The following is a 26,492-nucleotide window of genomic DNA, read 5'->3' as shown; positions in this document are numbered from 1 at the left end:
TTTGTGGCCTAGCCAGCCACAGGCTGCTCCTCAGTTATACTGTAGCATCATCCCTTACCCTCCTTTATGTGCACTAAACCAAATTCTATCTGTAAGACATAATCGATGCACAGGAGATCAAGGTGTTTTGATGGCACTGTGGAGTGTATAGTACAGAAACTCAGAATCCTCTAGGTCAGCTGCCAAAGCTGTTAGCTGCAGTTCCACTGCTAAAGAGTACATCCACCAAAAGGAGGATAACCAGTATTTCAATGCTATTCTATAGTTGTAAATGAATTTGCAAGGCATGTACTGTTAGAATTAACAGATAAAGTTCTGAACCAAGGATAGATCATCTGAATCAATAACAAACGGATACAAAGTCATAAACTTCAAACAGTGCACAAAAAAACTTCAATCCAGCCCAAAATTAATGATTAAATTGTTACCTTGAGTAACCGGGGAGAAATGATGAAATTAACATCTGTATAAAAAAATCTGCCCTCTGCCTTGGTTTTGACTTGACAGCTAAATTGAAGGTGTCAGGGCACCAGCGCAGAGTCCAGCCTCTTGGTGTAAGGACCACACTGTGACTGGCAGACACGCAGTGTGCTCAAAGCTCCTTGGTACAGGCCATGTAGCCTAAAGTTTCTAGAAACCAAAGAATCTCTATAAACCGAATCACATTTTCTGGAGACAAATGCCAAATGGCAGGAGTAATCTCACCAAACTGTAGATGTCCTAAAGGTAAATACCAAAGGCCAAGCTGTTTTCATTGCTCTTCCTTTATAGTAAATGGAAAGGAATTGTTCTAATTTTTTATATGAGGTACACCGATTTTGGGAACTTTATGTGGACCCTCACAGTCCTTTCCTGCAACAGCAAGAAAGATGTTTTCTTTCTAACTTTCTTTATCCCCATCCTGCCAAGATGCCTGGTCTCTCTTCCTCTGGGACCTTCCCACTCTCCTGTGCTACCCCATCTCCTCTGGATGTACCTCTCCATGTGGCATAAAGCCTGCCTTTGCAACACAGTCGGTGATGCACGGATAAATGTTGCTGCTGTTCTGTAGATGTAAAGCTGAATTTCTGCTCTCTGGTTCCCTGAGCAGCACATTAGCCCTCGTATTTCAAGGGCTTTGGAAGCATACGGCAAGCACTCTTGCGTCTCCTCTGAGAAGCTGGTGGTCCCTGGGCTGGAGAAATGCATCCCAGCCACACTGCCCAGAGGGAACAGGGACAGCTCGCTCTGCACAAAGGACCAGCAGCAGCTGTGATTTCCAGGCAGGTTTTGGCCAAGTCAGATATGGGCAGGTTTCCATGGGGCTGGCCAAGGCCACTGAATGGACAGCAGGCCTGTTCCCTGGCTGGATTTCATGCAAATTGTGGACCTATGTGAGGACAAGCGTTGGGCAATTTTACCAAAGGTCTGTCATCCCTTCCTGTCATTTACACAGAGGACACTGGAGGAAGGGGATGGCAAGGAGAAAGTGAAGGATCCTTACGGATTTTCAAGTTGCCTGAGGACATCCCATCGTCAGAGGTAACCTGTGGCATGATGGAGGCAATACATAGACACACAGGGTTTAATCCAGTTGCCTCCACACCAGCATCTGGAACAATTTGCAGTGTTCTGGACTGTTTGAGATGCCCAGCTGGGGCTGATAGACAAGGGCCAGGAGAGAGGAAACCAAGCCTTGTTGGAACAGCCAGCATGTGGGACACAGGGATGTGTGGTGGGGCACAGGAACACCTTAGGCAGCACTTGTCTGTGTATGAGCAAAGGAACTGAGAGCTGGATATTCAGATGACAGGAGTCTGTGTCATGCTAGGTGACAAAAAGCCAGCTGGCAGTTAGAAAAGTCCTTCCACATGTTCATGTTAACATTTTATATATAAATGTTATACATACGTAAATGTTAGTGTGGATTTGCTAGGGGGACTGTAGAGAAATGGGAGAGTAAGAAATGCCATCATTATAGAATACGTGCAACTTCAAATTACTCACATTAATATCCTGACTATTCCTGGGTAAATTTCAGACTACAATATCCAAATTGTTATCTTCCATTATTATGTACTTCAGCTAAGATAAGATATAAAGCAGCTCAGAAAATTGAGTCTTTATTTCTCTTAGAATATTTATACGTTATGAATATCTACATCCATATAAACAGGCATACAAATAGATATATGCATATATATCTGTGCATGCATATATTCTCTGTATAAAAGAAGAACATGATTTTTAGGGCTCCACTCAGTATCCTCTGCAGTACAGCAGAGAAAAGAAACTAAGACATTCAGCTGTCATAATGCTTTCAGTATACAATATTAATTGATATAAAATATTCATTCTTTTATTACACAAGTTTAACTGCCAAGAAAAAGGTTAGAGAAATGTGTCACTTCTGTAAGCTTGAGTGGCCAATATACTAGTTAGAGTTAATAACAATGTGGTGTAATTAAAATAACAGATAATTTAATTACCATGTTGAAGAAATGTAACATTTACCATCAAGTATAAAACAGACATAATTAATGAGTTGAAGATCTTATCGTGGTCCTGATTCATATTTGATCATTGATCTAATTTGCACCACTTTGGGCAGGAAGCACAGGCACAAAGTGGGAAACAGGAGGAAAAGAGTCTTTTATTCTATTTTGAGCTCCTTTTCAGGAGGTGACAGATTGTCAGACCCCAAAAGCTCAGGTCAGAGCTCTGTGCCTCTAGGAACACATTTATGGATTTAGCACTCACAGAGTTTATTTCTGCTTCTTTGCATTTCATAATTTGATTAACTAATTGTTTTTTTAAGAAAACAAAACAAAAACCTGAACAATAGTTGACAAAGGCTATAAAGCACATATACATGTTCCATCAATTAAATTATACAGGAATGGGTTTTAAAATAGCTATCTGTTTCTGGGCAGTTAAAGCACGTATTTGTAGTTTTCCTAACATATCACTCGGGCTTAAGTAAACAGGATTTTGGGCACCTGTGACACAGAGACTGATGGTTTCTAAAAGAAGAATATATGTCCCACTTCCCCAGACGCTCATGGTTGGCTGTCTCCAGCTGCTGAGGCAATGTAAATCCCACATTCCTCCTCCCTGGACCTACCTCTATTACCTGTTAGGTTCAATATCATTTTCAGAGCAAAGACTTGCTTCTTGTCCATTGCATGAGTCTACAGCAGGTTTCAAAACACTGAGGGCTTTAAAGCTGGCCTGTCAGAAAACATAATCCATAATAATTCACAGAATCAGCTCTCAGAATGAGAAGAAATCTGTATAATTAAGAAGAAAATCTTACTTAGAAATAGAACCTTGTTGTCGGAATAATTTCAGTAGCCTTGACTGAAGAAGGCTGTTGGAGAGCAATTTCACTATTAGCTCTTCATTACCTTCATCTGAGAGGCAGATGAGCTGGGCAGCAGATGCTCTTTGGTTGGCTCTTCGGAGAAACTAATTAATTAAATTAGTTAATTAAAGTAATTAAACGGTGCAAAACCTGAGATTCCTTAATGTAGCCTTGGTAAATGTCTCCAGGCTTCAGAGAGGACCTTTCTGCTGTCAACACCAAGCACTGGCCATGGGACAGCCCTGTGGAACAGGTTCTTGCTGGATCCAAACCAGGAGCTCTCAGTACATGTCCTAGGCTGCTTTTTCCACAGCCCTGATGGATCAATATGTTGTACACAAACTGAGGTGGTGCAAGGTGCTTTACGGAAGAGCAAACTCATGCACCAGAGAAAGGGGAGGGAGTTCATGAGTGGTCAGCATTCCTCAGCGGCTGCTGGGAATTCACATTTCAGCTGCTGGGAATTGATGTGGGAAGCCTGAGCCCTTGGCCTGCTGGTTGTGGCAGCTGTGTCATCAACAGGAGTATATGAAGACAGCTGTTTTAGGGCAAGAATCACTCTGTGAAGCTATCCCTTAAAAGGAACCAGGTAAGACAAACTGATCACTGTGCTCCCTTTCCTGAAGTCCTCTAGGGTGAGCTGAAGGTGTAGTTTCCCCATCAGTTTCAACTGATAAGGAGAAAAATACATCTCTTCTTGCTAATACTCTTCAATCCTCTAAAGAGGAATTGATCATTCCAAGATATATGATTTTGCAGCTTATTTAAATCTTAATAACTGAAATGTATAATGTATGATATTTCAGTAATGCTGATTATTATAGTTAATAATGGTGATTCTGAATGATTATAGTAGTCTTCATTGTTTTCAGAAGTTAATTGGAAACTGCAGCAAGAAATGGTGGTGGAAAAATACTTTGAGGCTTTCATACCTACGCATTATAGAGGTGTTACGGAGAGAAGAGATAGATAACTCCTTAGCTTTTTCTGTAAAGACATTTTTAAGGACTTACTAATGGCTTGCAAGCTACAAAATTTACTATTGTTTGAATAATGAAAATTTCTGAGCGTTTATGACCCAGAGAAATTGGAATGGCTTAAGTCATTGTCTACAGATATCTGAAACAAAATATGCTATAATTAAATAAAATAGACAACTTAGTTACTAAAAGACGGAAGCAATGCACTATTCTATCTATTGAAGTTAACTCCATCCCAGCCAGGTATAGTAATGTTGCTCATATAAAAGTGGGGAAAATGCTAAATGGAAGTTCTGATGATTTTGTGCATGTAGCAGGGTTGCTTATAAGTTGTAAAAGGTATCTAAGAAAAACTCACTTATAAGACTTGGATAAAGTTTTGAGGAAATTAGTTAAATTTCTTACTTTTTGAAGAAGTTATAACAGGGTGTATGCGATTCAAATATAAGAGTCTTTGCTGGAGGTGGTGTAGGTCATCTCTAAAGTTAATGGAAACAAATTATTAATCTAATTCTTTTAAATTTTATAGACATAAATATATTTTCTTGTTCTTATGCAATGTGCTTTCATATATATCTTTTCTCAAAAAGTAATTTTTCAATAGATTTATTCTAGAACATTTACTCTTGCACAAATCACATTTTTTTATTATCAAATAGCAGCTTATATGTAATAAATAGTGTTTGTACTGGGTAATGACAAGTGCAGGTTAAATGCATGACCTCCTTCTGGTTTTCTGTTCTCTTTTTCAGTAGCTGTTGTATTTGGTGGCACTGAATTCAGACATGAAGATCCTTTACCTTTTCTTTGCTATTTTCCTCTTAATGCTCCAAGGCACTTTAGGTAAGAGTTGCATAAGACCAAAGGAAATGGAGGAGGAAGCACACATGAAGTATAGAGTACCTAAAATAGAAATAAAATGTGTTTTAGTCCCTTTTGCCCAAGGCCAACAGGTGCTGGTCCATACTTTAGCAAGGGACAGACGCCACTTGGGTCCATTGGATCCCCTGAGCCCTCCTGCTTTGTAAAATAAGGAAATTTAATGATACAGATGTGGCAAGCCTGCAAGTAGACTAAAATATTGCTGTCATAACTTGTTTTTAGTCTTCTTTGGGAAGGAAAATCAAGACTCTGTTCTGGGGTTTTTGTGCAGGTTTCATGCGAGCACCTAATAATGATGTGCAATGCAAGCAGGCTGGGGGTACCTGTTCCACCGACCTCTGTCCCCTACCCAACATGAGGCCTTTTGGACGTTGCCAGCAAGGGGTCCCTTGCTGTAGGGCTGTGGTGAGTTATGGATTTGGTGAATATCAGGTATTTCTTGGGAGAATGGGTTTATTACTCCCTTTCACACATTCGGACTGCCCTTTAGACGCAAAACTCTTCTAGTGCAAGCCAACAAGGCAGCAGAGACCCTGTACACTCAGATATAGGATTTCCTCAGGATTTCCTCACTAGTTGCCTCTGTACCATAAATAATGTACTCAAGTACCTCATGGGAAAGATCACAGTCAAATCTCTTTAGCAGAGAGGTAATTATCTAGAAATAAACTCCTTTTTTCTGCTGTTCTCATTAGCTGGTTCAAACTACTCATGATGAATGATACTGGCTTTAAAGGACATGTCTCTAAATGTGCAGACCTGGGATGTTTAGGCCAGGTTCACCTGCATGTTCCACACTGTAAAGTCTGCCAGGTCTCACAGTCAGAAGAGCAAGCTATCATGCTGTTCTGCTGGATGTTTTCTCCTGTTCTGTAATTTTACCCTCTCTATACAAAACCAAAACATTAAATTGTATATTTTTTTTTTCTTGAATTCCCTACTGGAATTCTAAATTTCAGACTGTATCTTTACTCCAGTATGAAACTGCAGAAACAAACATCCATGAAAATTTACACTCTCTCTCCACTGATTCTAATATTTCATTTTCTGTATCTTTTGGCTATAACATGGAGTCTCTTATTTAACTTCATTCAATATGAATAGCAAAGTTGTTAAAGACAAAGTGTGTTCAATATGAATAGCAGAGTTGTTAAAAACAAAGACCAGAAGAAATTCCCCAGAAGAATTTCCCCTCCATAAAGGGGGAAGAACCAGAAGAAATTCCCCTCCATACAAGAGATTTTGAGATGAGTAGGAAGCTTCAAGTACAGACACTGGGAAACTCATTATTAATTTAAATAGTAAGGTATTTTATGATCAAAATGCAGCAGCAGGAGTGTGAGTATCCTAGTAAGCACTACCATGTTATCCAGAACTATCAGCTCTTGGTGCTCATTCAATTCCTCTGCTTTTTATTCAAACCTTGTTCTGGTTATAAGTACAAAACCTGAAAGTTTCTTTCCTCTTTTGCAGTATGATTAGCGACTGTTGGCATCTCAGATGGGCCAAGCAGAGCTTCTGGCAGCTTGGGATGCATCATCCCATCAGGAAACCTGGAATTTTAAGCTGAAAATGTGCATTTAGCACACACATGCACACACCAAAAGATAAGCAACAGCAGAAAGAAAACAAACTGCTCCACAAACAGACATGAAGAAATCAAAGCAATTCTTGAACCACCCAGGAGAAAAAAACCAACAATATTTCTTATTTGTCTAAAATGTTTTTCTCTTGAAACTGTATTTTGGCCACCAACACCTACCCCAGAGGGCAGATCACCAACATGCAGAAGTCTGTCCTCATGAAGGGATGCACAGTAGGGTCTTCCTTTGGCCCTCAGAACAGATACTTATTATTTCCTTTTAAAGTTAGCAATAATGCAAATAACGCTAGAAGACAAAGTCTGCAGGAGACATTGAACACTCAGCTGCAATGTTAGTATGTCATGGTCTGTATATCTCAATAAATCTTAGTAAACTTGCTTCAGAAGACTTTTGTTTGATCCTTATACCTGTGAGGATTTGTCTTGGTGTGTGTCATTGCTGGAGGATCTGCCTCTCATCTCACCCGGGTCAGTGTGAGATGTCTCTTGTGCTAAACTTATCCAAGCAAAGGAGAAGAAACCAAACCGATGTATGTGCAGGAATATGGCCTGGTCATATTCACTATCCGGTTGACCAGTAACAGTTAAGAATAACTTCTCCAAACCTGCTGTGGTTAGGCTAGTAGAAAGCTGGGACAAGCTGAGCATGTTCAGTGCCTGTTGCAGTTTGCGGTATGGAGAGTGTGGGTACTTTGAGTCATTCCTTGTCTCAGATCCATTTGGCTTTTGCATTAGCACTTTGGGATGGGGAAAGGAAGCAGGGGATGTGCCTGTCTGTACCTTGTAACAGGAGGCACCAAGACTCCAGGGAGCTGGACACAATCCACTGCCTCCGAACAGCATGGTGGAGTGATAAATAGCGTTTAGTTTAGTAACCAAATAACTTAGTAATAGTTTAGGACCCAGAGAAGTAAAAGTCCGTTAGCATGGTGCTGGCCTGGACTAAATAGAGGCAGCATGAGAAGAACATTGTGAATGTGGGGAGGTGATTTCAAGACCTAAAGGAGCTGGTCTTCTGCCACCCCGCGGTTTGTCTGTGTTGCCATTCCCAGCGCTTCATTATTGAGAGCATCACAAGTAGTGTGACCAGCAGGTCGAGGGAGGGGATTCATCTCTGCTTTGATGAGGCCCCCACACCCCCCCCGCAGTCCCATATCCAGCATCGGGGCCCCAGCATAAGTAGGATGTGGAGCTGTTGGAGGGAGTCCAGCAGAGGTCATGAAGATGCTCCAAGGGCTGGAGCACCTCTGCTCTGGAGACAGGCTGAGAGAGCTGGGCTTGTTCAGCCTGGAGAAGGGAAGGCTCCAGGGAGACCTTAGAGCAGCTTCCAGTGCCTAAAGGGGATGACAAGAAGATTGGAGAGGGGGTTTTGACAAGGGCCTGTAGGGACAGGACAAGGGGGAATGGCTTTAACCTGACAGAGGGGAGATTTAGATGAGCTCTTAGGCAGAAGTTTTTTACTGTGAGGGTGCTGAGGCGCTGGCACAGGGTGCCCAGAGAAGCTGTGGCTGCCCCATCCTTGGCAGTGTTCAAGGCCAGGTTGGACACAGGGGCTTGGAGCAACCTGGTCTAGTGGAAGGTGTCCCTGCCTGTGGCAGGGGGTTGGAACTGGATGATCTCTGAGATCCCTTCCAGCCTTAAACATTCTGTGACTCCATGATTCAGGTTGGGCTGGCAGATGCAGCCCTGGAGAGGAGCAGAGGACTGAGTCTGCTTCCCAACCCCCAGCCTGGTGCCCTCGGATGGGATGACAGAGGAAATGAGCTCTAGTGCTTTTTGATTTATTAATATATATGTTCTCGCACAAAACACTGCAACACAGACACTCTGCAGGATGATTTAACAGGGCTTAGTGACACACACACTTAAATTAACTCCATTTAGTTAAATAAATTCCATTTACAGGTTGATTTTTATAGACAACAAAAACAGCAAAAGCTATCCTGGCATACATGAGCAAATACCAGAAATGTGGTTTCACAGTGATTTTGCTTTTATTAGAACTCAAGTTGCAAATCTCTTTATCGGGGTACAAAACCTCCTCACACCTTCTTTAGCTCATAAGGGTCTTCTTCTTTGTGCAAAAGGCTCCCCAGGATTGCACTGAGACTGGGATCCACTGGTGTCAAAGGAAGAGAGATGTCTTGGATGCCCAGATGTCTATGTGGTCAATGAGGTGTCATCTCTATGAACTGGGTGTCCTGCAAAGAAACCCAATTAGATTAAACAGAAATGCAAATAACTAAACCAAAACAGAAGTATGAAATGGCACCAACTCCAGAGCTGGACCATGGCATATTACAGCATCACTCTGCATGGTATATCTCCTATAAATGCAGATGCTTTCTTGCTTGTACCGATGAAAATATGACAGAGGGTTTCCACCTATAGGGTGGAAATGTCTTATGGCATTTCGCACCAAGTAATGCCGATGGAGAACTGCATGGCTGCTGTGAGTCCTCATTTGCTTAATGGTTATCCTGTGCTGTTAAGCTTCATTTCTGTAGTGTGAAGCTCCATGCTGCTGCTTGTGTGAGTTGAAGGGGACTCCTCAGTGCTGTCTCAAGTCAGTTGTGTACACCCTGAATAGTAGAGGCAGAGCTGCTACCAGAGCATTGGTGCCAGACTCATGGTAGAAGAAGTTATTAGTGATATGTTCTTATCAATATTAGATGCTACTAGTGATGAGGAGATTCAAAGGCCATAGGCCTGCTTTATTTTCTGCCTTTTTGTTACCAGGCACAAACCCCAGCACTTCATGAGGTTTATTTGGAGAGTGTAGGTGGCTGAAGAAGGTGGCCTCTTTCATGCCAAAGGGTAAAAGCCCAGTAAGCCTGTCTGCTCCTGGTTCAGCAGCATTTCTCTGGAGGAATTAGTCTTACCATTTGCAGCATTTCAGCTTCCCACTGCGGCAGGTCCCAATGTTAACCATAGGAGGAGAGCATTCAACAAACGAGCAGGAGCCCCGGTTTTGCCGGCATGCTACAGTGTCAGCATCTACCTGGCTGTAAGCTGCCAAAAGAACCCCAAGGGAAAATTCATGTTCATTTGTCAAGGTAGAGGACTGAAGAGTTGCAGCATCAGATTTACCTGGCATGGTATGTGGTTTCCTGCCACAGTGCCTGATTTGTTATTGGGGTAACCTAATCACTCCTTCTTAAGGTCTTTACATCCACATGAAATGCAAACTAACCAGAAGAGCAAGCTGTAATGCTAGAATCTCTCCATTAAGAGGGAAAGTCCATTGAAATTCTCAATCAAAAGAGACAGTTTGCCTGATTAATACTGACCCAAAGATTACTGTCTGCTCTCATTAGCATCCCTCCTGGACACATGTGCTTGTCATCCCAGTTACACACAGAAATGCTAGGTTATGTGAAAAACCCACAGGAAGCACAGAAAAATGCATGTTTAACATGAATCTCACATTACCTTCAGAAACAGAAGTGATGATATTCAAATGCAAATGTCCTAAACTGAGTTTCTGCAAACTTTCAGTTCAAGTTTCAACAAATGTAAAGCATATTTATGACTCATAATCTTTATCTCCTACTTTGAATATCTTCCTCAGAGGAAGAAATGAGCGTTGTGAGTGGCATGCTCAGAGGAGACCTGTGCAATGTATTACCATGTAAAATGTGGCATGGCTAACACAGATGGCATAAAACTTCAGAAAAGATAAATCTTAATCACAGCTGAAACAATGGGACTAACATTTGCTCAACTAAAATATTTAAATACACTTAAAAACGCACCATTAAATAACGTCTGTGGCTGTTGTTACTAGATTTAGCGAGATGCTATGCTGTTTTTATCATGCTGGTGTGTTCTCACTGAAGGGCCAAATGCTCAGATGGTGGTAAAGGCTGCAGCTCCATCATCATCAGGGGATCTGCCCAGGTTTACTCCAGCTGAGAAGCTGGCCCCAAATTCAGGTTCGAGTATTTCCAGACTAAACATTACTTGTTCTCACTGGATGTCCAGCTTGAGATTCAAATTGTGTTATTTTTGTATAATTTAAATGAAATTCTCATATCAGTTGGAGCTGTGTACATCTGTTCACTGAAAAGGCAGAAGAAGCCTTTATCATCTGCCCCAACTTCTTGCTAAGCACAAACCTGATAATCTCACCCAGTACTTTCTGTGCCTAGAAAAATCCATACCTGTCAACAAACTGGACTCTATCCTTCATTCGAAAGGCATGTGAACTTTATTCTAAATTAGACTTACCACATTTCAACCAATTTGACCTAGTGGTTTTCAAGCCTTTTCTCTTAATCACGCACTATTCAAGGATTATGTGTTGTTGATTTCACTGAGCTGATTTTAAAGACATCATTAGACCTTGGTTTCCCTTGTCTCAAATTAAAAATCCCTGTATTGCTGTGGGTCTTTTCTGTGTGTAAATCTTCATGAAGAGATATAAAACAACTTGTGGCCCTTTTCCAGAGACTACTGGAGTTGCACCTGCTTTGCAGCCATCTTAGAGGTGACAGACTGTTTTGAAATAGAAAATACTTTTTGTGACGCATATAATAGGAAAAATCCAAGAAAGCAATCAAGAAGCACATATTACAGGCTTTGTCCAAAGCACCTACAACTGGTTTTGGCCTCAGTGGTTCTACATTTCTTCTTTGAGTAGACAGACATGTACTGGTCCTGGAAAGTAGGTACAAATTTGTGTCTACTGCAAACCAAAGCAAGGATGGAGATAGCTTAACCTGCTCTGAACTCTCCCAAACATCCCAGAATGATGCATATGCTCTAAACCCAGTTAATGCACATGAACAGTACAGAGGTCAGGCAAAGACCCACAGTCACAGCTACACTTTTCCAAAACTATAGGATGTCTACTTATCTAGAATACACAGTCAGGAAGCGCGAGTGCGAATGTGAGAAAACTCTCAAATTGCAGGGTTGCGTCTTAAGTATCAGCCTAAGAATTGCCTCAGTGGAATCATCATAGCGTAGTAGAACTGTTTATGTTGGAAAAGACCTTTATGATCATCAAGTCCAACCATTAACCTAACACTGCCAAGCCCACTACTAAAACCATGTGCCTAAGTGCCACATCTATGCGTCTGTTAAATACTGCCAGGGATGGTGAATCCACCACTTCCCTGGGCAGCCTGTTCCAATGCTTGCAAACCGTTTCAGTGAAGAAAGTGTTCCTAACATCCAATCCAAACCTCCCCTGGCACAACTTGAGGCTGTTTCCTCTTGTCCTGTTGCTTGTTACTTGTGAAAAGAGACCAATCCCCCCCACACTACAACTTCCTTTCAGCTATTTATAGAGATAAGCAGCTCCCCCCCCACACCCCAATCCTTCTCTTCTGCAGACTAAAGAACCCCCATTCCTTCAGTCACTCTTCACAAGACTTGTCCTGCAGACCCTTCACCAGCTGCTCCATAGCATTCACTGGCACCAAGTTCAATACACAGGAGCATCTCTTTTTCCGTCATGTCATCGTATGACTGGAACGCAAGATGCTAGAAAGAAACCATCAGGAAGACTATCAAGGTGCTTGGCTAAATAGTTTAAAGATTAGGACTGTGACTAGGGAAGGGGACTTCTAATATGAAAGTCATGGAAGCCAAGAACACAGAGGTGTTCCGAACCTCAGCACTAGGCTCTAATGGAGCTCTCTATACATGCACCCTTTTACCCTCCATCTCATCTATTTTCAGTCTTACCTGGAGCAGCCTGGAAGAGGAAGAAGAGAGCAGCAACAAGGAAGAAAAGGATTTTCATGATGCCAGATGGTAGTAGGATAGTCTTTGCAGCTTTGAAGATGCTCAACAATGGACAGAAGCTGGTGTCTGAGGCAGAACACAGTTAGTCTCTCTACTTATAAAGGCTTTGGGATGGAGTAGTCCAGAAAACTAGGGGGGTGGAGGACTGGCTGTCTGAGGAACAGTGAGTTCATTGCCCTGTTGCTATAGAGACTGGTGATGTATGACGATGTTGCAACCTAACACATTTGAAGATGCTTGACCTGAGCAATGGCCAAATCAAATGACCAAATGATAGCTGACCTAAGCAGCCAAATTACTCAGTGCTTGCCTGCCCTGTGCCAGCTGGTGGGCTGCACCCAGGGAGGACACAGGATTGGAGGAGGAGGGAGGTGGGTTCCTGTGATGCACAATACTGTAAACCATGTGAATCTGCTGATGTCCTGTGGCTTTTGGCCATGGTTTTATGGCAGCCTGTGCTCCCCTCAGCCACCAGGCATGGTGAGCATAGCAAAGGCAGGAAAGCAGGCCTGCAGGGCTGCATGAAACAAGGAGGCAACAGACCCTGCTCCTTGAATGCAGGAAGGTATCATAGTGTTAGTCCTTGCTTGGACTGGAATTGTAGGGCTGCAACTGAAGAAGGCAGGGTAGGGATGAAAGGGTTGTGGATATTGCCCCCTATGGCTATGAAATTGGCAGACATGGTAGCAGCTCCAGCTTCCCAGATGTTCTTCTAGCATGAGTTAGAGCTCAGTTACCCTCTGCATCTTATACTTGTGACTTTAGATATGGATTTGTACCAAACCTTGAAGAAGAAGTCATTAGAAAGGACTGGGAGGGACACCACTGTGTGTTGTGCATAGCAAACTGCACCCCAATTCCCTTTCAGAAATCAGCTAAGCTCTGTCCTGAGAAAGGTGAGATCATGGTCCTTCCTACACCGTACTCTGGTGGTTTGAACATTCTTCCAAAGTCTAGCCTTTGCAGAGAGTCTAAACCTACTTTTCTTTGCCCCAAATAACTTTGGTTTGATACCTTTTTCCCTTGCTGCTAGCCACCTTCCTGATGTGGTTGTGAAGAGAGTCATGCCTCTCTTTCTAATTCCGTAGATTCAGCATACCAAGTCCACTTGCATGTGATGCCTCCACATCTCTCTTCACCTTGTAACCTTCCTTTGTATCTGAAAAATAAAAGCTGATTGCTTTTCATGCGCGTAAAGGAGCAGCAGTGTATAACATGGACCAGAGGAAGCGTCACCAGAGCTTTGTACAGCACTCTTACTGCTTGTCCTTGTTTCCAAGGATGCCACTCCTGAGACGTATGAGAAATGCAAGAGTGGGGGTTTTCAGACAAACAGTATAATCCAGGAATCACTAATGAAATCCAGTCATAAGGGTGTTTAATTTTTTACTGCTTCAGTGAGAGCAGCAAACTGGAGTGACAGAGAATAACAGCAAGAGGTGAGTTATGTCTGCAAGCAGAAGTCAGAGATGTCTGCGTCTGGTGAACTGGCTGCTATAAACTGGGTGTAAGGCATGAAGTGGGTGCTCCAATTTGTGCAAAACCCACATTAGTTTTCTATGTCAGGACCAGGACTTCGAAAAAAGTGAAAATCCTCTTTACAGTGGAGGGCAGATGAAGAGGTTGAGGAGGGGCTCCTGAACATCTTTTCCTGCTCACCAGGTTGTGCTACTATGTACTGCTGGCAGGACAGGTAGGACTGGAAGCATTGCCATGGACATCCTGAGATCCAAGGGAAGGAGAGGAAGCCTCATAATCTGACTGTCTCATGTGATGGGCCCAACACTCAGGAGATGCTTGGGGTTATCAAGCCTGTATCTCCCTCTCTTTGCACCTCCCAGACTGCCAGTGGTGGAAAAGGTTCTGATTGTAAATCATGGCCAAGCATAAGGAAGCCCTCAACGCTGAAGTTTGTTTGCAAAAAACAACAGGATTTAATGGAGAAGGAGAACGTGCATGTCTGCTCCTTGCATAATTCTGTCCCAGGTGGCACAAGGGGCAGGGGTATTTGTTTTGGGGGGTGAGGCTGATGGGCTTTGCTCCAACTCTGCCAGGCTTGGCCCATGCCATCACACATTGTCCAATGCTCTTTGGAACCAAACAAATTGGGAAGAAGGAAGGAAAGGGTGAGCAGCTCCATCCTCCTCACTTTCTGCCTCCAGAGCCATTTGAAGAGTGGCAGCAACGCTTGTCCTGCATCCAGGCTCCCTCCATGGAAATTTAAACACACCTGGGGTGATAACAAGCCCCATGAAAACTGCTTGGCACTAGGGAAAGGAAGCCTAGGCAAGGTGCCCCACTTCTTCCTTCTCCTTGAGGACCAGGAGAAGATGCTGGCAAGGAGTCATCAGCGTGCCGAGAAAGCAGTATAGCTGTCACTGATGGGAAGTTGATCTCTTGAGGTGTCTGTTAGAGTTAATATTTGACCTGATAGGAAAAGAGTGGGTGGGGGGTTTGTATGGGACCTGTCCTTGTGAAGAAATGGCCATTCGTCACCCTGAACAAGTAGATGAATTGCTTTGGTTTACTGTTCCTTCAGAGGGCTTGTTGGTTTGTTGTTTGCATTTGCAGCTTGGGAAGTGGCCACCTGTGGTCTCTTTTCTGGGTTGCAGGGCAAGGAGTGCAAATGTTTTTGGGCCTGAAGGACAGTCTCTGCTTTTAATCACAACGGATGGGCAACTGATCTGCCGTTGCAGAAGCAGAGAATTAACTTAGTGAAAATCTCCTGTGGTGTAGGAGTAAATAAACAGGTGGCAGCAAGCAGTGGTTTGAGCTCCCCTGTCCCAAATGTAAGTGCAAAGAAAATATGATGGTGAGAGGTACAGATGTTCACAGACACAGTGAAGGTGACAGTGGGTGGAAGGTACAGTTCGTTCCTCTTGGTGGAGCACTTGATAAAGGCTGCTCATGCATGACACTAAGTTTCAGTGGGGGTTTCCACTAAGTTTCCAGTCCTAGTGATTGAAGTACCTGTCCAAGATCAACCATGGGATCATCTCCAACCTGGATCCCTACTATGGAAGATAGCTGTGAGGGGAAGAAGTCACTGATCAGGAAAGTTTTGAGAAGTCTGAAATCCTATCACCATTCTGAAAACTGATCCATTCTACAGGTGATCAAGGAGGAGGTTTCCTGAGGTCCTGCATTAGCTCTGGGAGGTGAACATCAATCAAGAGATCCCTTCTCCTGTAGCTTGAGCTACACTATAAAAGAATTAGCTGCCTTCCTGCCAGCCCTCCACGAGAAAAAAGCAATGGTATGCTAGGAGGGAAGTCCTCAATAGACATGGGATGAGGAACTTCTTGGGAAGAACTCTCAGTCATCACTGCACGAGAGAGACAGGCCAGGGGACTGGTCATTGTAGGCCTGTTTTCACAGGAAAGCTGTGTGAGCCAGCCAGAATGAGGCCAACCCCTGGCAGGGGTTATGGGGACTGCAGAGGTGAAATAGAGACTCAAGGGGCTTCCTAGAAATTGAAAAAATGGGAAATGAGCCTGAAGTTACCCATGTACGGCAGTGAGGATGGTTGCTGGTATGAAACAAAAGACCTTGATAGACATGAGGTACAGTGCCTAGAGACAGAAGTGAAGACAGCTCTGTTTGGAATAACACCTCTATGACTTAGACACTAGAGATGTGTTTTTTCAGGACCCAATCTGTCCCGAATTTATTCAGATCTAATACCAGAGGTTATTTCCAAGAGAAACTTGAGGGATGGAGAACAGGTCATCCATGTCTGTAGTAGTAAGAACAGGAGCAGGAGATGGACTGTGTTAGTGTGTTAGTGTGTTGTTTAAATGTTATCAAGATCTTTGGTGTAGCTTAGAATTGAGTCAGCTAGACATCTCTGAAGAAATCTTGGGCATAGTTCAGGGGTTAGTATAGATCAGGAACTGTTCTTGGTACACATCTTGAACACAATCTTATTTTAGAGGCCAAGATGCAGTCTTCCATTTCACCAGAAAACTGTGCCTGGACTTTTTAGTTGCTGATATAAATGGAAGATTACTCCAGCCAGGCAGATTACTGGAGGCGGTTTCAAACATGGGTTACTGTTATATCCTCAGGCCTTTCCTGTCTAAGAAACCACAGAAGTAGGTGAAATATGTGGTCCTTTGGTGTCATTTAACACTTACAGCTTATGGTCCTGTTGTAAACGTTGATTCAGAAGAAAGTGATTTAGCCTCATTTAACAGATTCAAAGCTGCAGAAGTTGAGAAGTTTTTTTTCTCTTTCACAAATACAGCTTATAGAAACCTTGTGCAGGGTATTTCCAAAATAACACCAAACATTTGTACATATTACCCTCTTCAGACTAACAAAACAAGAGCATTGTCAAGCTTTTATTGGATAAGTTAAAAAAGAAGAAGGAAAAAAATGTTGCAGAACCTCTATGTTAATTCGACCTATTAGATTTCTGCATTTCCTTTGTGGTTTTGATCTGGGTTCTTTTAGACTCTTTCCTTAGATAATAAAAAAAAGACCACAGTTCTGAGGAAGTAGAATATCTCCTTTTGGTTTGATAAAGCTCCAAAATCAGAGACATGGGGATCAACTGAATTGCTTAAAATTAGGCCTCAGTGCCACAAGGAAAGTCCTGGGATATTTTTTCTAATACACCTGGATGAAGTCAGCCCTGTGTTGCCTTAACAGCTTTTCAAGCTGAATATAGGAAACTAACTCAAAAACATGGACTCTTCTCTCCGTGACTAATTGTGATGGGAGAACCTAAACTGATTGTGCATCTGTAACTATTGGAGGAAACAATGAAAAACAACTTGGGTTTTCATTTTTAGCACCATAGAGCTCATGGCTATATCTGTACAACTGAATAAAACAGGGGATTTAATGTACTGTTATGACTGCTATATAAAAATATAAATAGATGTAGATATAGATATAGGTATAGGTATAGGTACAGGTATAGGTATAGATATAGACATATAGATATACAGAGAGATAGAGATAGAGATAGAGATAGAGATGATAGAGATAGAGAGATAGAGATAGAGATAGAGATAGAGATAGAGATAGAGATAGAGATAGAGATAGAGATAGAGATAGAGATAGAGATAGAGATAGAGATAGGGATATGTATGTGTGCACTTGACTTCATAAATACAGTGTTGGGGACTGAACTGTCTCTATGCAGAACCACAGAGCCAAGGTGTGGAGTGTTACACACTTGTTTTGAAAGCATCAATCCTGTATTCACTAGCAGTCATAACAGTATGTATATATATATACACACACTAGATATATATAGTATGTATATTACACATATATGCATACTATATATATGTAAAATTTGCAGTACTGGAACTGGAGGTGCTTATTGGTTGCCATTTTATCATTTAATCACTCACTATCAGGAGATGCTTGTACAGTTCTTACAACTCAACTTTCAATCTTGCCATCCTGGACATTTTAGTATCACCAAAATTGGTTGCTGTTTTACCCATTCCCTTTTCCAAATCACTCAGAAATATGTGAGACCACACAAACTTACGTGTCTAAAAAGATTGCATGACTCAACAAGCTTAGAGTCAGAACCACAGAGAAAATCACTGTCAGTAACAATAGAAGATCACAGTTGTCAGTTTAAGAAGGCATTTATTTTTGTGTGTGAATAAAATAATAATATATATGTTGTTTCACATCCTTCAAGAGCTGCGTGAACCTGGGCTGATCGAACATCCAAACATCACCATGAGGTAGGCTGGAATAGGTGGCCAAGGTACCAAAGTGGCTTGTGTGTTAAAAGCAAAAAAGGGAGTGACTTCAGCAAAGAAAAACCTGGATCTTCAGAAGCAGTGTGTTAACAGAACATGCCCTCTGGAAGCTTTTGTTCATGCTCATTTGAGGAGGCTTTAGAAAGAGGAGGAATCCATCAAAATCACCTCCTCATGGCAGTGGAAATGTTGCTGGTACAAAGGTATTGACTCAGGAAAGCCTTCTCTTCTTACTCTGCCACAATCCTGTAAAGATAAGAAGGGTCTTGTTATTTTGCTGAAGTGTAATTGAAACTCAGTCTCTAAAAGCCTCAATACCTGCTAATTACCTTTCAGAACATACATACAGAGTGGGCTCAGCCACCTACAATCAGATGCCTCCATGGAAGGGTCCCTGTGTGTGCTGAGTGTCTAGGTCTGCAAGTATTCAATCCTTAAGAGCTATGGTCACTGGCACACTAGTTATATTACCACTAATAATGAAATTTTAATTTGGCTCACCCCAAAATAAAGACTGGGGATTTGACTGAGTTACTGAACCACCCAAGTCTGGTGTCATTTGAAGAGTTCTGGGGTATCTGCTTGGCCTTCACCCATCTTTTTTGAAAAGCAGTGTTTTCCTCTAGTTCATGAGCTATCTCAGCCAGACATGTATATATATGTATATTTAAACACTTCAAGGCACTTCAAATACCACTAAATAGCTCAACGTATCTTTACTGAATCAAACTCTTTGCATCCAATTTAAAAGATTTCTTTTCAATCAACTCAGCAGATTGAATCCTAAGCTGGAAAAAAAACCTGCTTATATTGTACCTCAGAATACCCTGTTGGTTTCAAATTCTACTGTTGTATTAATCAACCCAGCTGAAAATCTAAAATCCAAATAAGGAAGAGTTTTAATCTTGGACATTAGCACCCATCAATATCACATATGGGTACACTCTTCTAAGGAAGAATATTTCTATAGAAAAATTACACCTGGAAGCAAACTCAAGAGGTCTTGTTCTTTTCCCAGCCCCAATTCTCCTTTGATCATGCTTTATAGATGTTCTCACAGAAATCTGAAGACCTTCCATCTGCTCCTACCAGACTGTTTGCTATCAGTAGAAATTGCTTTGTAAAGAGAATGATCATACACAGAGACTGAGGAATCACATCATTCCTTTCTAAAACCGTCTAACAGTATGTTGCTTCTGTACCATCTACTTACTTCCCTGAGTTCCTAAGTGGATGCTTCCTTTGCATCTTAAACTTGTGACATCAAACCTGTCCCATTATTGGTATGATTTGGGTTTTCTGAAACCACCGACTGACCGACATGGGTATCCACATGCTGACCAAATGCTATGAAACCTTCTCTCTAGAGCAATCTCATCACACTTTCTTCAGTCTCTGGGAACATTTAAACCCTGGCAATTCTATAAGCAGCAGAATAAAGAATTCTGGAAAATTCAGAAAATAAGGATCTGAGCTCTCCCTTTGTTTTGAACCAGGCTCTGTCCAGTCACATCAGTGGCTGAGGATCTGCCTGAACGTTTCTTGTTGGGATGAGTTATGTCATCACAGCTGTTCTTTTCATTCTAAAATGCAGGAACATCTCCTCATTTCACACTGAATTGAGTGTGTGTGGTAGTCACTGCAGCTGGCAATAATCATCACGTGGCCATCAGCAGGACAAAACTGCTGTAGGAATTAAATGCCTGGGAGTATGTTCTATCCTAAGCTAAAGTGCGTTCTTCAAAAAGTGTGTTCATAGCCTTAAAGAAGGGAAAAATCTTTCTATAAGGGAAAATCCAGACATTATTAGAAAGTCATCTCCAAAGACAAAAGTGAGATGCACACCACTTGTCTCCAGTCACTAACAATTCACTCTTCTTCACCTTTCTAAGAACAGAACAGTGTTGGGAGGAGAGATGGGAAGAGAATGAGAAGCAGAATTCTGTGAACATGCTTCCTCCCTTAAAATTCATTTTTCTAGGTCATTTTGCAAATAAAAAGAACAAAGGGGGATACATTGTGTCCCCTGATGGGTGAAAATACGGTGAAGTAATTTCCTAACAGTTTTTTGAAAAAACTTCTTTTTTCTTCCCATCACAATTTAAAATAAAGCGAAACACACTGATTTATGCAAAATTTTGACCTTCCTTTTACTCTCACACATAACTACCATAAAATTCAATTGCCTCCTTAAAAACACATCTATGATGTGTGAACACAACAACCTGCTCATCCTCCATCTGTACTCCTCACAAATGGCTGCCCTGCAAGCCCTACGGTCTTGTGCTTATTATTCAAGGAACTATCAGATAAAACAGCAGGACAAAGATGCCTTCTGATGCCTTTCAGTCCTGTGGCACTTACCTTGAGCAGCATCTCAGCAGTCCCCCATGGCACGACCCTGAGACAGTGAAGGTGGGTGGGCATGAGCCAGCACGGCAGAAATTTCCCTGGTTCCTGCACTCTGTGGTGTCAGGAAAAAGGGAATCTGTGGAACCTGTGGGAAGTGGAAGATGCTAAAACATCAGTTTTCAGTCTAAAATTCATCCTTCTCTAAGAACGATATTATTTATATCCTAAGATGTTCTCTAAGGAATAGTGCCATTATGAGAACAGGTGTTCTCGGTCCCATCCACTGCACAGCAGCATCATCACATCTTGCCTGTCAGTTGATGGTTGCTTTTCTTCACCTCTGCTTACAAGCCCTTTTGTAGGATTAACTTTGCTTCTCACCTGAAGAAGCCTGGAAGAGAAGGAGGACAACAGCAAAGAGAACATAGAGGATCCTCATGGCTGCCGCTTGATTTTTTGGCTCCGTGCTCCTGCAAAGTGCCTGAATGACCAATGGAGGATGAAGGTTGGTTGTGGAAGAGGCTAGGAAAGGTACCTGGTATTTATAGGGCCAGTGGAATTGTGCAAGTTTGACATCTGAGTGCTTTGTCAATAAGTAACAGCAAAGAACCTTCTGGAAAGCAGGGTGGTTATCTCCCTTATCGGAGGTTGCAGTGAAATGTGCAGTGAATGTGTTGCAATGCCCAAGGGTGAATATCCACTGACCATGTCAGTAACACAATGGGACCACCAGCCAAGCCCACTGAGCTGCACCCATCACCTTTAACACAGGCATGGGGATGGGTTAGGAAGAGGGGTTGGGAGTCAGCCACTGCTGGAGTCTGGTCCCAGTGTTGACCCTGGATCCGTCACTCACTGACAAGTCACGTAACATTTGTCTCCATCTGCCCATCACTGTTACCAGGAGAATGACGTCAAAAGCATTGGGAAAGATCTGATATGATGCAACTTTGCTTCATCACATTTTAAACAGGTTTCAGGGTATCCTCACCCACTGCAGAGGGCTGATACAAAGCTCTCTCCCTCCTTTAATTCTCACTTGTGTACCACCTTGAGTGCTTTGCATTTCGACCAACTTTTGACATCTTTTTGTTTACCCTCACATTGCCCAGAAGGTTGGCATAATGGGCTGATTTCATGAGAATCTCAGCAGACATAATGCCTCGAAGAGCAACATCTCCTAGGGCTTCACTTCAGAACATGATCCACATGGACGTAAATTTTCTGAGAAGCACCAGTTAGGGGACCAAAGCACTGAATGTTCTCCTTCATCAGACACTGGGCCAGATGTCAAATGGCAGCAACAGCTTTGCATCCATGGGAATCCTCCCTTTGCCCTGATACTGGCACACATAATACACAGGTTGATCTCTGTCAAATACCAGGCGTTTCTGCAGCTCCTAGCTCTGACATTCTGGTTCAGCAGTTTGCTTCCTTATTACCTTGTTTATTGTATTCAGCCCAGGGTTAATGGTATTTTTGTTCTAAGAATTATTTACAGGATGAAAACATTACTGATGTTTATGTTTAATCTGCATACTAACAGGCAAGCTTAAGCAGCTGAGAAACTAACAAGGTGAGGTACTTAAGTGTTTATGCAGCAAATAGCAGTTAGATAAACACTGATTTCCCTCTTCCACCCATAAAATCTAATTAACCAGGAAATGCCAAGCACTCCGGAATGTCCTTTTTTGTACCCTTGCCTTGGAAATTATCTCTTCTTTTTTGCTGGCAACTGATCCACTATCCCTATTTTTAATACAGAGGATGGCTGAGTTGTCACTCCCTTCTTTACTCTTTCATTGCCAGTGGGACACCCCAACAGACTCCTGACCTACAACATGAATGTGAACAAAGCCCTTTTGTTTTTATGAAGACCCATTGAAATGTGGGTTTCCCCCACCTGTCTTTCACACAGACACGACAATGGTGTTGCGATGTTTTGCAATGGGAAGTGTGGGTTTTGAGCACTCCTTGCTCCCTAAAGAAGTCCACGTTAGAGAGGAGTTATGTTTTCCCCAGCTAAAATCAGAATGTGGTACAGGAGAAATCTGTGACTACTCTTTGCTATCGCACGCTCTATTTGAACAAGCTTTGCTTGCTTTCAGGGCTGTACTGTTTTCCACCTGTGGAACAGAATAGATCTATTACCCAAGCCAAATTCTTTAATTTCAGCAGTGCAAACTGCCATAGCACTCACAGATTTTGCTGAACAATCTCATTTCTTGCAGAAGGAAATCAGCCTCCTGGGAAATTGAGCAACATTTTAAGCCCTGCTAACACAGGCAGCCTGAAAATGTTATTCAGAGCAATAGAAAAATTCCATTACATTGGCTCCTGGTAAAAACAAAGACAAGTGTAATCTGATCGCTTAAAACCAGGGCAAACTTGTATAAAACCCCTGAGGCGCAAAGCAATTTGTGCAGCACAGCAGTGGCTTGGGCTGGAGCACGGCAGCATGTGTGTGGAGCTGTGTCCCATGGCAGTCAGGGCCAGGAAGGAGTCATGAAGATCATGGTATGGTTTGGGTTGGAAGGGACCTTAAAGACCATCTGGTTCCAGACCTCTTTTGAATGTTACCTTCCAGACATGGTAACTCAAGGAGTTGTAGGTACTGACCTTAGAGGTTTTAGGTATTAGGGAGGTAAATAGGTATTAGGGAGATTTTACTTGAAACCCCATGCAAGAATACTGCAGTGCAAATAAGATATGAAAGATTCCATGAGAATATTGGTAGTAAATGAAAGTGAAGACATGCATGACAAAAAAAATATTTAATTTTGCCTTTGAGATGGGAAAGAGATGGGCAGCTTTTAATAGTAGAAGCTCCCTTACCTGGTACATCAGCAGATCTCTGTGCCATCATGAAGGATGCAATATATCAGAATAGCGCTCCCTTTATTTCTCACCATTTTCTAACAGGCAACTTTATAAATCTGTAAGGTATGAATAGACAAAGCTTTGATGTTTGCAATCCAATTTTGCTGAATTTTACCCTAGCAGCACAGCTTTCTAATGGTGATATTGCAAGCAAAATCTGAAACATGAAGTGGGGCCAGGCCTTGCAAACGTCAACTCATCCTCATAAAGGAGCACGCAGTAGATTTCTCAGAAATCTTCTGAGTAGATTTCTCAGTCTTCTGCAAGGTAAGTATTTTTCTTCATTTGTTCCCTTATTAGTTAACAAATGACCTCCCACAGCAGTTCAGAATGAGCACCGTATGCCATGTTGCTTGCTTTCTGCCTCAACATTTGCTTGAAGACATTCTCTTAAGAGCAACTTAAACAGTTAACGGCTAATAAAATTTTTTTTAGAATCTAAGAACTATTATACTTCTGAGAATGGTTATTTATAATGAGGTACATGTATTTGGAGACTGATAGGACTTTATTTTGCCATTTTAACTGTAAGTATGCCTTTAAAGCCGCACAGGCAGGTGGTTATTTAGCAAAGTATATGTTTAAGTGACATTAAAAACAAATTCATATTAGCACATATTTCAGTGTTTTCCTGGATTTTCCCTTACACCGCATGCAGAGTAATTTAAGTTTGTAGTGTTTGATCTTCCGTTAATCAGTAGTAAGTTAATTAGTTATGATAATATGTTCTTCAATTGTGCCCTTTGTCCGATGCTTCCAAAAGTTATCAAACAAGATGAAAGAACATAGACTGAAATCTTACATTCATTTCATCATCATCACCGTGTTCACACTGGGCAATGTTAGCCAACACTTTTGGATTTTCCTACTTTTGTAGCTGGCTAGTCTTCCGTTTTACAGTTTTCTCTGTAGGAAATCAATGTAAATCAAATTTACAGCTCTTCCCTTTGCAGCGTAAGTAATGGGGTGTTTCTCTCCCACAGCTGACTGCAGATACCTGGTGGTAAGAGATACGCACTCTTTGAACTTCTGCCTGGAGAGCTACAGGTGAATCTGACATCCAGCCTGCTTCTCCATTGCATCTTACACAGATACACCATGCTCTTGTGTGAAGTATTCCCACATGTGCCTTGTCAGTTTAGTGGTTTATGCCATTTCACTTGGACCAAATGGGTGCACAAGGCTCAAAGCAAAGACCACCAGGCACATTTTACCTCTGATCTTCCACCAGTCCTCACGGCGCTTGTGATAGATACAATGCTCTTCTATTAGAGAAATTTCAGAGGAAGAGAAAAGTACAGCAGAGCAGTGAGCGATTTCTGACATGTGAGGTACTTCCCCGTATCACTGAAAAGGCAAAAGAGGAGGCTGGAGAGCCCCCCTGCAGGTAAAGTTTGGGGATGCTGCAATGCTGAGGTCTGGGAACCTAGTAAATTATTACCTGCCCTTGGTTACTTTGATCTCAATTGCATGTGTCCTCATGTTGCAATCCATACAGTCAACATTAAATAGACCTTTACATAAAAACACTGAAAATCAACATAGAGAATGTAATGTCCTCTGTGGCTGTAAAGCCCATACAAAAGGAATATTCCTCTGCAGAGATGAGGATGAGAAGGAATAATAATCAGTGTTTGAGAGGAAGTCTGGGAAGCAGGATCACCTGTATGTTATCAAGAAAAGACTAGTATTTCTCTGGTCCTGCAGGATGAGTTTCCTGATCTGTCACACAATGCTGATGCTGCTGGCATGATGCTTTTCCTGGAAGGAGCTGAGGCTTCTGTGGGGATGTTATCATCTGAAATATGATTTTAAGAATTATTATATAATCAGAGAATCAGCTAGGTCAGAAAAGACCTTTAAGATCATCGAGTCCAACCTTTATTGTGCAGTTGATGATAAAATAAAACACCAGAAGTGTTTTCATTAGACAGTGAGCAGTGTCTAAATGCTTCCCTCTGTGCAGCAGCAAAATATTGGTTCCTATGGTGTATTGGGCAGATTTCTGTTGACTTGGGCACCATCATCATCAAAAATAAAACCACTGGAGCTCCCCTGGCTCTTGTGAGGCAGGAAGCTGCTAATGCTGCAGCCATAAGAATTGGAATCATACAGAACAGACAGGTCAGAGTGGCATTGACCTTCACCTGCATAAGCATGCTTGTTTTCACGTGTTATAGACAAGTCCGTTGTGTCTGCTACGTCCAAGATGTCATTATAACCTATCGAGTTGCAGCTAGTACAGTTGGTAGAGTGTACAGTAATTCATCTGACTTCTCTTCATCTGTACAGATTAAACAGCGTCAGGATGCGATCACTGAAAACTGATCATCCACAGTATTAAATTATTAGAACATTTCTGTCTGTTTTGGTCTCTGCCAAAAATTCCTGGGCTGTTTCCATGATTAGTCCTGGCTAGGAACTATTCAAGTAGAGTCTGATGTGGTCACCTTGTTTTGGAGGCTAAGACAGTTGTACAGTATGGGTTACACCATGCCATAGGATCTCAGGAGCTGGATAGAGGGACTGTTACTAGTACAGAAGATAGCTTTACAGTCTGTATTTGAAACTTATCATATCACAGGCACTCATATTTGGCTGGTTTTGCTCCAGCTGCAAACAAGCCCTTAAAAAAGTACTCTGACAGCCACCATCCTTCCCCCTACCCATAGAACATCTATCTTGGATGCCTCTTTGTCTGGCTGCTAGAAACAATTTGGGATTAAGACAACCATCTTCTACATCAGTGTCCTGATTAAAGTTTGGAGTTGCATAGGGCTTCTTCACTGTGCCTGTCTCTACTTGGGTGCCACCATCACCAAAGGAAATCACAGTGATTAGGTGCTTGTAAGTGACGTCTAAATCCCACGCTGAAAGTCAACCATTGCAGATCTCTACTTGGACATATAACACACAGTGGAAGATAATACTAAAAGAGTGTATCACCAATCTAACAAAAAAATATG

The 26,492-nt window shown here is 42.1% G+C and overlaps 2 protein-coding genes and 1 long non-coding RNA gene across 4 annotated transcripts; 1 reads left to right on the top strand and 2 right to left on the bottom strand.

Annotated features, from left to right (window-relative positions):
• Positions 1 to 1,561: 1,561 nt before the first annotated feature.
• Positions 1,562 to 6,794, top strand: LOC130609088 (gallinacin-8-like). The gene is made up of 4 exons (XM_057427692.1): positions 1,562 to 1,714; positions 5,076 to 5,166; positions 5,477 to 5,610; positions 6,679 to 6,794. The coding sequence occupies exons 2-4, from the start codon at positions 5,109 to 5,111 to the stop codon at positions 6,685 to 6,687; spliced, it is 201 nt and encodes a 66-aa protein (XP_057283675.1). The 5' UTR covers positions 1,562 to 1,714; positions 5,076 to 5,108; the 3' UTR covers positions 6,688 to 6,794.
• Positions 6,795 to 8,573: 1,779 nt separating this feature from the next.
• LOC130609083 (gallinacin-9-like) lies at positions 8,574 to 12,663 on the bottom strand. Of its 2 annotated transcripts, XM_057427686.1 has the most exons (3): positions 12,503 to 12,663; positions 9,691 to 9,820; positions 8,574 to 9,009 (listed from the first exon to the last, which is right to left on the bottom strand). In XM_057427686.1, exons 1-3 carry the CDS (start codon positions 12,558 to 12,560, stop codon positions 8,994 to 8,996), a joined length of 204 nt encoding a protein of 67 aa, XP_057283669.1. In that variant the 5' UTR covers positions 12,561 to 12,663; the 3' UTR covers positions 8,574 to 8,993. The 2 variants fall into 2 exon arrangements, with proteins under 2 accessions (XP_057283669.1, XP_057283670.1); XM_057427687.1 differs by lacking the exon at positions 8,574 to 9,009 and having other exon boundaries at positions 9,687 to 9,820.
• A 5,498-nt stretch (positions 12,664 to 18,161) lies between these two features.
• On the bottom strand, positions 18,162 to 20,796 carry LOC130609081 (uncharacterized). The gene is made up of 2 exons (XR_008974709.1): positions 20,659 to 20,796; positions 18,162 to 18,540 (listed from the first exon to the last, which is right to left on the bottom strand). It is a non-coding gene; the product is annotated as an uncharacterized LOC130609081 (long non-coding RNA).
• Between the last annotated feature and the right edge of the window lie 5,696 nt (positions 20,797 to 26,492).

This window comes from Pezoporus wallicus, unplaced genomic scaffold (assembly GCF_028554395.1).
Source record: "Pezoporus wallicus isolate ANWC-B61680 ecotype Strahan unplaced genomic scaffold, APGP_CSIRO_Pwel_v1 contig_6464, whole genome shotgun sequence".
Taxonomy (NCBI): Eukaryota; Metazoa; Chordata; class Aves; order Psittaciformes; family Psittacidae; genus Pezoporus; species Pezoporus wallicus.
The sequence above is the reverse complement of the archived record's forward strand: the minus strand, read 5'-3'. Positions and strand labels throughout refer to the sequence as shown.